General features: G+C 47.3%; 1 protein-coding gene across 1 annotated transcript; it reads left to right on the top strand.

The window, feature by feature from the left end:
* Positions 1–7,465: 7,465 nt before the first annotated feature.
* LOC125960854 (metabotropic glutamate receptor 7-like) lies at positions 7,466–10,948 on the top strand. Its single transcript, XM_049696159.1, has one exon. It carries the CDS (start codon positions 7,790–7,792, stop codon positions 8,366–8,368), a length of 579 nt encoding a protein of 192 aa, XP_049552116.1. The 5' UTR covers positions 7,466–7,789; the 3' UTR covers positions 8,369–10,948.
* Positions 10,949–13,612: the final 2,664 nt, after the last annotated feature.

Raw genomic sequence — 13,612 nt, 5'->3', positions numbered from 1 at the left:
ATCCATTTGGGCTGCTATAACAAAATACCAGAGCCTGGGTAGCTTATGAACAACAGAAACTTATTTTTCATAGTTCTGGAGGTTGGAAGTCTAAGATCAGGGTGCGAGCAAATTCACAGTCCGGTGAGTATCCTCTTCCTGGGTCACAGTTGGCGTGTTTTCTCTGTAACCTCCCATGGCAGAAAGGTCGAGGGACCTCTGTGGGGTCTCTTTTATGAGGGCACTAATTTTGTTCATGAGGGCTCTAACCTCATGACCTTATCACCTCCCAAATGCCACACCTCCTGATACCATCACTTTGGGGGTTAGGATTTCAACGTATGAATTTTGGGGGAGGCAAATGTTAAATCTATAGCAGAGGTACTTTCCCCATAGGATGGGGGAGAGGGAAAGTATGTAAGCACCTGTCATAGGGCCTGGTGTGGAGCAGATGCCCCATACAGATGTTATTACAAAATATTGAGTATAGTTCCCTGTGCCATAGAGGAGATCCTTCTATCTATTCTATGCCGTCTTTGAATGACCGTAGCACTTGTTGTCTGTATCATTTTTATGTCTGTTGTTGCTTTGTGACTGAAAATGAAAAATTTCTATTTGTCCATGTCCTGGCCCTTACATAAAAATGTGTTCGTTTATCTATTTCATATTTATTGACTACATCTTAGACACCGTGTTAACTGCTGGTTCTAGATGTTAGTAAAATATAGACCTTCCTGCTCAAAGGGTCACAGTATTTGTGGGAAAACAAAAAAACGAACAACCTATGTCTCTAAGAGCTTTGTACTTCCCAAAGAGAACACACCTCGTAGGTAAAATAAATACATGTATCATACGTAAATGTATAAATAGTTAATGGGATTATACACCTGAGATAACTGCTTTTCGATTCTGAGGAAATGATGATTATATTTCACCAGGAGCTCAATACCACTCTGAGAATGAGGGCTTAACCCCCGACTTGACTCACTGCATCGCTTTCCTATATAAAAATAGACAAGTCTGTACATACGCTCTAGAAAAAGGCTTATCTGGCATGCATTTCAGATAGCAAGAAGAAAACTTCAAGAGGTTCAGAGAAGCATCCAGAAGCTCAGATGACTGTCTGGCACTAATACAACTTGCTTGACAGGAAAATAGAGCTGTAAATCTCACAAAACTAGATGATCTTTTAAGAATTTCAAAACCTCCTGCTATTAATTGGAAATCCTAGAAGAATAGCTTCTTTTAAAATGTACTGATAATATGCTTTACAGCTTAATATTCAGAAGCCTATGTTTTGGCTAAGTGAGCTTCAGGAAGGAAGGAAATTTGTGGTTTACCTCCACTTACTTTGGAACCGCTGGTTCCAAACATCTACTTCTATGCACAGTCATCATCTGTAAAATGGAGGCAACTCTAAGACAACAGAGTTACAGAGATGTTGCACAGCTCCATGTGTCATTGTCTTCATTTGTTTCAGAATACCAATAACATCTAAGCTACTACTGAAAGAGTGCTATATTATTTGGGGTCATCTAGTGCAACTCTGTCAAAGTAAAGAAAAGGGACCTAGAATGACTATAATTTTCCCAAGAGGACACAATTATTTTATGGTAAATCTGGGACAAGAACCCTGATCTCTTTGATCCCATTCCATTGTTCTTTCATTGGGTTCTGAACAGCCCAGAGAAATAAAGAGAAATAAAACTCCTGTGTGCTGTGTCACTGGTACAGGACATGGCAAGATTGGAATTGGAGCATTACATATTAAGAGGTATCTGAGAAATTCTTCAAACTAATTGAGATATATACCAGGTACATAGAACACAGTATGTTTTATGAAGATGATTCTGTGCAATGAACAGAACTGGTAACACACACTGGAAGGTGAATTCTCATTTTCTGGCCCCTTGAAAACTCCACCTCAACATACACATTAAAATAAACATTTGAACTGGGTCATATTTAATTCTGCATGCTCTTGTAAGTCAGCAAAATATTCCATATATCATTTAAGTTGTCACTCACTTTTTAACTTGACTTTCAATTTCTAAAATTCTTTCCAAACATAAAACAGAGGTGGGAAAATGGTATATGGGAAGCTGCAGAGATGAAATAAGCTTACTTCATTCGGCCTAAAGATGAATATCCAAACAACTTCTTCATGGCTGAAAGTGTCCAAATCTACTGTCTTCATTTTGTAGTCAAGGCTTCCAGAAAAATATGCTAATGGATTCCTTATTACCCGGATGCCCCATATCAGTAGGTATCATTATATATTATGGAAATTTTTCTCAGTGACGGTGAAAGACATCCTGGCTGAACATCCCCCTGCCCATGACACAGAGATGATGGTCTCAAGCTATCTTGAAGGCACTGGAGCCCACACTATCCGTTACTAATATTAATGGAGGATAAAACTTCATATTCTGTTTGCTCTATATTTGTTAAATCACTTCTTCCCTTCATTAAACTGGATGGCCCATAATTGAGTCTGTAGTGTGTCTATCATTGGAAACTGAACAAATTTTTGTTGGTTTTATTAACGTCATACGTTTCTAGGGAGGGTCTATTCAATAACTAAGTCTAGTTTCACAGTTACAAATAAATTATGATGTAACTTTGAATAAATTAAGCTCATCATAAAGGAAGGATACTGAGAGTTGCTACTACCCCTTCCTTGAGGGGCTCTTGTAAAGCACTAAGTAAAGTAACACAGGTGTATATGTATGCATATATTTTCAATGATATTTGTACAGACTTAAAAAGAACTCTACAGAATGCATTATAAAAACCTTAATGCTGTGTGTCCCTAGTTCCCAGCTCTCTCATTAAAACTACTTAAATGAACACAATCTTATCTGTTAGGATACTACTTCTTGCAGTACCCTGTCCCAACCATTTGCCATCCTCTTCCCATTAGTCCTCAAGTCAGAAGCCCCGAAGATCTGTTCATTAATTTATGAACACATTTCTTCATCCAGCCAAGAAAATTGATTGATCCCTTACCAAATTTCAGGCACCCTTCTTCAGTATGATTTATAGGCATGTTCAGGAAACACAGCAGTGATTAACACAGATGAATATAGTCTCTCTTGAGCTGAGGGGGGAGACAAAAGTAAATAAGCAAATATAAAAACATAAGTATAGTGCTTCCCTGGTGGCGCAGTGGTTGAAAGTCCCCCTGCCGATGCAGGGGATACGGGTTCGTGCCCCGGTCCGGGAAGATGCCACATGCCGCGGAGCGACTGGGCCCGTGAGCCATGGCCGCTGAGCCTGCGCATCCGGAGCCTGTGCTCCGCGTCGGGAGAGGCCACAACAGTGAGAGGCCCGCGTACCGCCAAAAAAAAAAAAAAGCTATGAAAACAAAACCTATGGATGGAGACCTACATGAAAGATGGAAGAGTATAATAATGGCCAGAGTACATTACTGTGGCAGAAGCAGCAGCCCTTAATGAGGACAACTTTATAAATTACAAATTGGATTTAAATAGACAGGGAATTGAAAGTGGAGACATTATTTTCTGCAGAAGATGATGGACAGGGGAGAGCAAAGAAAATAAAACTGAGATTGTTAACAAAATACAATGCTAAGCATATAAGTTAGGACTGAGTCCTTAACTTTCATTTTTATTAATGACTGGGTGAGTATAGATTACTGACTACACAGAACCAAGCCTGGGAACACATTTTATATTTATGATCTTTGTGCCTAAAACTAGATTCTCCTGCAATTTAATATGACACTAGGACAATGACTGGCCAAGTTTTAGATTAATCACTCTTACACAAAGATTTTTCATTCATATTATCTCAAACAAATACTGCGTCACCAATTAAGTTCCAGATCCTATGCACTCTGGCTGAAGATATAAATATCTTGCAAGCCCAGCGTCACTTTCCTCCTTCTCTGGTAACAAATCACACTTTCTATTATGACAATGGCTCCAGTTATCGGCCCAGGAATAAACACTTGACTCAGGAAGAGCCAATTAAAGCCCTCCTTTAGAGTTGATCGAGAGCTTTAAGGTTAGAGTATTTCAATCTTATGAAATTTTTGTAAAACAAAATTATTTCAAAATCTACTAATTATTCTTTAAGTTCTAGAAACTGCATTCTGTGACTAAGAGGACAATTTATTTGCCGTCCTTTCTGCTCTGCCCACTTTATGTTTCTGGTTTTGTGAGATAAAGGCAGTGGGGAATGGCAAACCAATTCTGATTCATTCAACACATGAGTGCTTCTTAGGTACAAAACACCATTCTGAACATTGTCCGAGGTAAAAAGATAAATAATACCTAGCCCCTTATAATACCTAGCCCCTTACCCTCAAGGATCTTCCAGCTTAGCAAGGGAAATAAAACATGCACACAGATGACTGCAACAAAAAGAAGATAATGATTGCTGCCAGATGTTTGGGGAGAATGAGTAGAGCAAAGAGAGAACACAGAATAAGGCAACATTCAACAGTCAGCCAAGAACTATTTGTTGAGCAGTTGCAAGCTGTGACCTGGAAATGGAAGAGGAGAGCATAAATCTTCACACGGGCAGGTGAAAATTCAAGTGTTCTTACTTGTAACACAGCTCTTCAAATATATTTTTTGGCACCAAGTGCCTACTAAATAGCCTTAAATTAAAAACTAAATAAGGATACAGTCTCTATCAAATATAGCCTGAGGTACTGATGCCTAAATACTAGGATCACAGTATTTGTGTCCCCAAGGATGCCTTTCTATTGCTTTGCTTTTTTCCCCTTTCCAAATTGTTTTTTTCCCCTTTCCAAAAAAGCAAAGCAATAGAAAGGCATCCTTGGGAACACAAATTAGCTAATGCTGCCTTAACAGGATATCTATTGCACTTGTTCCAGCCTTTTTGATCCAATGTATTGAATAGCAGAATAGGTGAGTTACAAGAGGATACTTTGACTTCAAACAACAGAAATAAAATACTATATAATTGAAAAAAAAAAACAGAGGCAATCTTTCAGGCACATGTGGATCCAGGAGTTCACATGTTTTAACCAGGTCCCTTTCTCTCTTCCCCACCCCTTCTTCTCTCTGCCTTTTCTCCTCTCTGGTATCTCTCATTATGGGATTCAAATATTTCCCTGTTTATGTGGGAGCTTCTGGCACAGCTGCAGGCTTATACTCTCGCAGCTCCAGGGCTGCCTGGAAGGGGCGGGCGCATCACAGCATAAGGTTGCACAAGGTGTGCACTTATATAGCAGGGCATCACATCTATGAGTGATGGATGATCACATTGTATGCAGGGGTAGCTTCGCATAGTGTTTTTTTTTTGTTTGTTTGTTTGTTTTTTGTTTTTTTTTTTTGCGGTACGCAGGCCTCTCACCGCTGCGGCCTCCCCCGCTGCGGAGCACAGGCTCCGGACGCGCAGGCCCAGCGGCCATGGCCCACGGGGCCAGCCGCTCCGCGGCACGTGGGATCCTCCCGGACCGGGGCACGAACCCGCGTCCCCTGCATCAGCAGGCAGACTCCCAACCACTGCACCACCAGGGAAGCCCTTCGCATAGTTTCTACATCACTTTTCTTGAAGATGGCAGTAAAATGGTATGTTTTTACAAAATCAAATAGTGTAACATTGTCCAAAAGATATACATAAAGCATTTAGAGGAAGGAGGCTCCTTTTTCTTTTAACTCCGGCACGGATTGTCTATTGGACAGTGGTAACTCTATGTCATCACCCTCGTTACTCCAGCAGAAGTCCAGGGATTAGCCCTGCATAACTCTTGTTAGCCTCTATTCCCTTCCTTGAACACTGTAGCCAGAAGGTTTTTTTCCTCCTCAAACCTTAAGTATTGAAACCTGGAGGAGGGGCATGTCTGAAAAGAAAATGATGGACTGGACTCTCCCTAGAAGGACGGTAAATGGGTGGTCAACAGGAAAAAAAATCCTCTGTACCAGGAAATGTTTGAAGTGTTGTTTGGGTATCAAAAAACGGGTGCCCTACACATACAAAGGATATTGGTCTAAAAAGAACACCATGGCCAAAGGTGCATGGCCTATTTCAACAGAGGATTTGAAAGTTAAAAGTTAACCTGTAAAACATTCAATTCAATTTCATCATTTTACAGACGGGCAAAGTAAAACTCAGGCACAGGAACAGAAGTGCCAAGGTCATACAGGTGGTTGGTGGAAGACACAACCAACTTCCCAACTTCTGACTTTTTAGGGGTGTGTGTGTGTGTGTGTTGTTTTATTTATGTGCAAGGACATTTTTCTTTAGTACACTAACATTACAACAGAAAGTATAGTCTTGTTTTGGTTTTCTCTGCGCCCTCAATTCTGTATAAGACAGTTTCGCTGCACTCCAACAGAAAGGCTCAGCAAGAGTAGAGACCACCATAAGCAGTACACGTGGGCACCAAGGGCAGATACATTGCCCTTCCTTGTGTAGGAACTAGGGCCACTTGTTGCTTTACTGGGCCAAGTTTGGGCTGGACCTGCAGGAGGGGACACCTTTGAAAAACAGCTTCCTAACTGCACTACAACCTGCTCTGGCATCCTGATTCCATTCCCCAAACCCCCCAAATCTTCAGCCAGAAAAAAAAAAAAAGAATGGATCACTGGATCACTGGATCGATGGGGAGATTTCTGTCTGCTCCTCCTACTGTCACCTCTTTCTTGCTATTTCCTGCCCGAGGAAACCTGACATCAGCCCAAAAGCATCTCTGGAAATGGGTAGGAGGGAGCCTTACACCTGTCAGCGCCAGAGAAGAAAGTGCGCTCTGCAGAGTTCTCAGTTGTTCCATCTCTTGCGATGAAAGGAAGAAAAGGAGCGAATCCGCCACAGATTTACTGGAGACCAGGGTTACTTCATCCGGCTCCGGCCACAGTAACCCCTGAAGACCAAAGATGCATTTCCATTCCCAGCATTTCTTGTTGGCGTCTTTCCCTACAGGCTAGCCCAGTGCCTGGCCCCGGAGAAGTCTCTGCGTAAAGGTTCTTTAGATCATAAATCAGGCTCCTGTGTGTTTTTCTTAGGAAAAACTGGCACAGACGAATTAGCAGTAGAGACTGGGCTCTCCCTACTACCCTGCATGCTTGGCGGCATCACTTTCGACTACCTCGCATTCTCCCGGCGCTGACAGCCCCGGCTCCGGACCTCAGGGTTGGAAGCAGTCAGCCCCAGCTAGAACCGCCCTGTCCGGGGCTGATGCCACCATGAGCCTAGAATGTGCGTGTGGGTGCAGGCGGGCGAGCGAGCGGCTTCTACAGTGAGACCGAAGCAGGAGCTCAGCCTTCGCCTGCGACCTGCAATCCCCAGATTCCCTGGGGATCTCGAAACTCCCAATCGGAGGTACTCCCCCCGCCCCACAGCCGCCCACCCATTCCCTCCCCCCTTACCTCAGCACGCAGCCCCTCCCTGCGTGATGTTGCAAAACCGTGGGGAGGGTGGGCGCTGGGAAGGGTGGGGAGAGCCTGAGAGCGAGCGAGGGTGGGAGGGAGTAGGCGGAGGAGGAGAGGGAGCCGAACGCGCATTTAAAGCGATAGCCATCCTCGCTCTCTCCCCAGTGCTGGGCTGTTGGAGAGCTCGAGCTGCAAGCCACCGAGCGCGAGCTCGAGCGCGGCGCGCTGGCCAGGGAACCCGAGAGCGCACGGCGCCCCAAGCTGGCAGGCGCCGCGGGACCCCCCATCCTCGCCGGCTGCCCTTCCCCGGGCGCCCCTACCCTCCTCGCCCGCAGGAGACCCTGGGCTTCACCGGAGGAGCTCACCCCAAGGGGCCAGGACTCCGGCGGGCCCGCCACCGTCCCCTCCAGTGCCGCCGCCACCGCCGCAGCCGCGGGAGCAGCATGGTCCAGCTGGGGAAGCTGCTCCGCGCCCTGACTTTGATGAAGTTTCCCTGCTGCGTGCTGGAGGTGCTTCTGTGCGCGCTGGCGGCGGCGGCGCGCGGCCAGGAGATGTACGCCTCGCACTCCATTCGGATCGAGGGGGACGTCACCCTCGGGGGGCTGTTCCCGGTGCACGCGAAGGGTCCCAGCGGAGTGCCCTGCGGCGACATCAAGAGGGAGAACGGGATCCACAGGCTGGAAGCGATGCTCTACGCCCTGGACCAGATCAACAGCGATCCCAACCTGCTGCCCAACGTGACGCTGGGAGCGCGGATCCTGGACACTTGTTCCAGGGACACTTATGCGCTCGAACAGTCCCTCACTTTCGTCCAGGCGCTCATCCAGAAGGACACCTCCGAAGTGCGCTGCACCAACGGCGAGCCTCCGGTTTTCGTCAAGCCCGAGAAAGTAGTTGGAGTGATTGGGGCTTCGGGGAGTTTGGTCTCCACCGTGGTAGCCAACATCCTGAGGCTTTTCCAGGTAGGGGGGCGCTCCCTCCGGGGCAGAGCGCGCCGTAGCTCCCCGCGCTCTTTATCCTGAAGGCTGGCTTGGACTCCAGGGGTGCGGGGTCTGGTCAGCCTTCGCTCATTTCCACCCTGGAGATCCTGCCGAATCCCTCCCACCTCACCCGAGGAGGTACTTTCCCTGCTTGATTCATTTCCCTTCCATCTCTCCCCTGTCCGCGCTCCACTCCATCCGGCTTGACATTCTGGATTTATGGCCCCATTGACAAGAAACAGTCTCCGAAAAACAAGGCGATGATTTAAATGGGTTTGCATTCGAGTGAAATATGGTTCCAAAACAGGCTTGTAAAAGTGCCGGGCTCCTGTGAGAGCCACCTAGGCGCAAGGAATATGAAAGATGAGAAGACGCCTAGAAACTAGGCATTTCTCAACCCCCCAGCTACCCTGCCCCAAGCCGCCCGACAAGCTGCAGCTGCCTTGGAAAATTTCGAGAAGAGCTTAGGGAGGCAGTTCTTAAACCGAAGGCTAGGTCTTCACCTACATTTGGACGTGAATTGCCCATTTCGCTCTGGTTGGATTTCCCGACCTGTAACCTGTCTCTGCGAGGGCATGGGGCGGAAGGCGTGGGGACTGTCCTCAAGCGGGGAGAAGCCACCGGCAGACGTGCCCCCAGGTGATTTGCTCTGGGCAGTTGTTTGCACCGTCTAAACGGCCTTTGCGATCCGGCCACTGGCAGGAGCCGGGCGATCAGCTTTCTACTCCTGCCAGCTCAGAGCCCGGAGGTGAGCTCATGCTAACTGCGAAACACAATCGCTTTCTCTGCACCCATGCTGTGCCCATCCTTTCCCACGACCTCCCTAACGCAGCCCCCAACCCCAGTCCTGGGTTTTGAGGACGATTCTCAGAGCCAGACAAGAAGGCGCCTGGAGGGAGGCAGTAGGGTGCGCCGAGCAAGGCCGGGCGGTCCTCTAGCTCCGGGTGCAGGCGGGCAACGGCGGAAGATGCGAGGACGGCGGATCGGGCCAGCTGAGCCGTGGGCGGTGCTGCAGTGCTCTCTCACCGCCTGCTCCCGCAGCCTCGGCCCCACGGCTCCTGTGCCGCCCTGGGTATAGATGGATGGCTTCTGGATGAAGAAATTGAGTTTCAGGGTCTGCGTGACTATGGGTTCTCTTGTTTCTCTGTCTTTCTTCCTGTGTGTCTCTCTCCTTGCATCTCTTTCTCCCTGCTGTTTTTTTTTTTTTTTTGTCTCTCTGTTTTTATGTTCTCCCTTTCAATTTCTGCCTGTCTTTTCCTTCTCTACCCCTATATCCAAGTTTTTTGTTCATCTCTGTCTTGAAGTGATCCTTTCCTAATGCACAGCTCTCTCCCTGCCTGGTAGGACCCAAGCTCAGTTAGTCCCTTCTCCAGATGTTCTGGCTGACCCTTATGCTCCCCGTAGCTAAAAAGTTGGCTCCCTCTCAAGTGCCTTTCCTGAAGCATGTTGGGTTTCTGGAGGGGACTCCTTGTGATTCAAGCTGTCACTACATCAGCACCCAAGAGTATGAAGTTTGTGTTTGTGCCAGAAGGAGGGGTGCCTGTCTAAAGCTGCAGCCTGGTATGGCCCCTCTGAGCCTCTGAGCATCTCTAGCACCTCTTGAGTATGCCACCATGGAGATCTCTAGATGTTTGCAAGGCCAAAAGTGCTTCTGGGCAGCCTTCACTTTGAGGTAATGCTTTCAGGAAGAGCCTGGGTTGTTGTAAGCAAAACCCAGAAGCACTTCCTTTACCTCTGAGCTTAAACTAGAGAACCTGAGGAGGCAGCGCTGCAGGGAGGATGAGGCCAGAGGTCACCTGAGAACCACAGGGGCAACTCACAGTATTTTTACTGGAGCTCTGGGGGTTGAAGACACATTTGCTGTTTGACATTTTTAAAATTATTTTGGTGCCTTCACTTGGAGCTTGGGCAGTACTGCAGAGGGGCCTGCCTGTTGAAAAAAGAGTGAAATCTTAGTCAAGAGAGAGCTTGCCGACTAGGCTGAAGGAATGTGTTTGCTGAAAAAGATTCCAGGGGGAGCTGATTCCTTCTCTGGTGTGTGGATCTGAGGCACTTGCAAGAAAAGAGAACGCTTGCCTTACGCTTAGTTCCCCCGTTCCCTGCGCTGGGAAGGAAAGGAACTGAATGCCAACATTAGCAGTGTGGGTTGGGACCAAAACCATTCAGAGAAAACACTGTCATTTTCCTCTAATTTGCAAATTGCAGCTATTCATGTTGGATTGAACAGCTGAGGGAAAAGAGCCCCCAGTTTTCACCTGCATTTATTGAGAAGAGGCTGGTAGTAGGAGGGATGCACCAACTTGTAGCTTGTGCTGCAAGCTGGATATAAGCTTGGTGTGAGCATCCTGGTTAACCACTGCCCATGTTCAAATATACAGAGATAGATTCCAACAATCTCTTCCCGTAGCCTTATTTTTGCGTGTGATCTTAGAAGCTCCTGGCATGTAAGTCCAGTCCCCAGTTTCCCAGCCTCTGTAAACCTGCAAAATGAATAGAGAGAATAGTGGAACACAGACCCATTGTTCAAAGACACAGTCACTTTAGGGAAAGAAGAAAAGAACGGGTAGGTGAATCTTCTCTGGGATTGCAGGGTTCAGCTCAATGAAGACTGTCCTGTATAAAAGAAACTCCTCTAACTGGTTGAATTCTTAGCTCTCCAGAGATCTGAATTTTCTTTTCCCCAGTCCCTGTGGGTTGCTGTGGGGAATGTGCCAAACCTATCATTTGAGATAAAAATTTATGGTGAGGTAAGCTTCTAGGCTGGGGGAAGGAAGACTTAGTGACTGAAATGGGGGATGCTAAGCACTGGGGGGCAAGAAGGAACAAGGAGATAGTAATGGATGTAACAAATGCTGCAGCTGCCAGCAAAGCCTGGATTGAACTTCCTTCCTGAAAATGAGGACCCGGGCAAGAATGACCACTCAGATGTAAACAGTGTCTCTGACTGGGCATTCTCATCTGCCTGCCGGTGGGCCAGAGCTGAGCAAGTCCTTTCTCTCCTCTGTATGCACGCTGAATTGGTTAGTAAGTGACATGTCAGAGGACAGGAATCATATTCAGTGGATCTTTCAAATCCAGGAGTTTGAGGCTAATGAAATTAGTGTGTGGCCAGGGCTCTGCCAACTAGAATTAAGTCACTGCAGCCACCCTGCAATGCATTTTCAGCCTGAAGGGAGCATCAGGGAGGAATTTCGGGAGATTTGTTTCGGAGCCTGTACAAAATAATACTCTCCTAATGCTAAGAGAGATTAAATGTAAATTAATATTGACTACGAGTAACATATTTAAAAAATAATCGCCAAGTGGGGGATGGCTTAAAGTGGAGAGATTATATAATATGGTGTCCAAAGAATAAATCTCCCCTGACCACTGTTTCATGGGCTATAAGTAAGATATATTACAATGGAAATTAATGGGAACGTTTTTAGTCAAGGCTTCTCTGCTATTGACTTGAGAGCAAACACTCTGAGAGTATAAATTACTCTTGCTATGTGCTGACTCTGAATGAACAATATTTCATGTGCAGCGACATGGTCTAAGCTATAGACTTGGAATCGAATGGCATCTGTTTCAATTGTTTTGTTCTCTCAAGAGCAACTAGATAGAAAAAAGTGGTCAATTTGACCCTTGTGGGAGCGTGTTGCAAATCTAAACCTGTGTCCCTCATACCATAAATGAAATACATTTGTAAATTTGTAAGTGTTTTCCTTCTGTTCATTGATGCTTGAGTATAATCTCAAACTTTGGGAGCAACACTTTATACATAAGTACTTGGTTTTCTTCCTTTCTTCTTTCTCTTTCTCCTCTCTCTCTCTGTTTCTCTCTCTCTCTTTCTCCATCTTATGTAATTGGATAGAACTGGGCACCTAGGATGATGTGGTGTTACTATAGTGGGATTTAAAAAAAAAAATCAACTCTAACTTACCCTTTTAAAAATTTCATAAATACAGGTGTCGGTGCCATTTGGAATAGTCTCTATAACAATTTCTGTCTCCACATTTACTGTGTTTCAGCAAATTTACCTAACAGATGGTGAGTGGGCAATTTTTAAAGGGGCATTTTTTAAAAGAGCGGAGAGGGAAGGAATTAGAGACAGGCACATACTATATTTGAAGTTACCTCCACGTGTATTTTATGTATGTACACCCATACAATTAAGAAGTCTTTGGATGTTTTATCTTCAAGAATAATTCAGATAATGGATTACTTGAATATCATAAACATTTAGGGTTTAACAGATTTGTTACATATAGACGTTGTATCATGGATTTAAAAGACCATAGCCAGCGGGCAGCGGCGGGCGGAACGACCGAGGGTCGGCGCGGGCTGGGCGGCGGGTGCGGGGGTCCGTGCTTCCTCCTGGTGGAGGGCTGGGGTTCGCCGGAGACGCCGGGTTGCTCCGCGTTGCCAGGTTACCGAGCGCGTGCCCCGCGCCCGCTCTTCCGCCCGGGCCGCCCTCGGCGCTGCCTGAGCCGTGGTGCGGGCTGCGCGGGGCGTCGGTTCCGCGGAAGCCTGGGTAGGGCGCTGCGTGCGGGACTCCCGTCGCTCGTGGACGGGGCGCGAGCGCGCGGCGGACGTAGGGCGCCGACCTGGGGCTCCCCGGCGCTCCGGCTCCGCTCAGGGCGCCCGCTCAGGGGCCTCCGGCGCGAGGGCCCCTTTCTGGTCAAGATGGCGGCGCCCAGGCGGGCCGCGCCGAGGTGAGCTGGAGCTGGGCCCGGAGAGCGACGAGTCTGCCACGCCCAGGACTTGGACCCCGGGCTGGTCTCCAGTCTCCCGGGGAGCGGCGGGTGAGTGGGCGCGGCCGCGCGTAGGTCCTTCTCGTGGGGTGGTCAGCTCTCCGTGCGTCCGCAGACTTCTTTCCTCTGATAGTCAGATCTGGGGTGGCCCAGGTTGGAGGCGAGGGTGCTTGATTGGGGAAACCTGAGGGGTTTAAGGACTCTGTTGGGATCGTTTCAGACCCCAGCAAGAAGCTGAGCAAGTTTCCTCCTGACTCTCTTCCCGGCTAAGTTTTCTCCCTTCTCTGAAGACGCTAGCTTTTCTGAATCACTTTGTTCCCCGGGGGGATACAGTTGGTGGTTCTGACCGTGGAACGTAGGACCCGGCGCGGGGAAGCCTGAGCTGGTTCTAGTTACTTTGTTTGCAAAGCACTTGTCTCGTCTTTGGAATCTTTGTGTATGTAACCAACGTTGGGAAGAGCCAGCGTTTTCTCCTCCAAAACACTGCGAGGGGTAACTTTATACGTAAGAAACAAGTGGGCGTTCACATCCATCTCTTTTCCAACCACTG

This window comes from Orcinus orca, chromosome 13, assembly GCF_937001465.1.
Source record: "Orcinus orca chromosome 13, mOrcOrc1.1, whole genome shotgun sequence".
NCBI classification, from domain to species: Eukaryota; Metazoa; Chordata; class Mammalia; order Artiodactyla; family Delphinidae; genus Orcinus; species Orcinus orca.
Note: the sequence above shows the minus strand (reverse complement) of the source record. Positions and strands in the feature narration are given on the sequence as shown.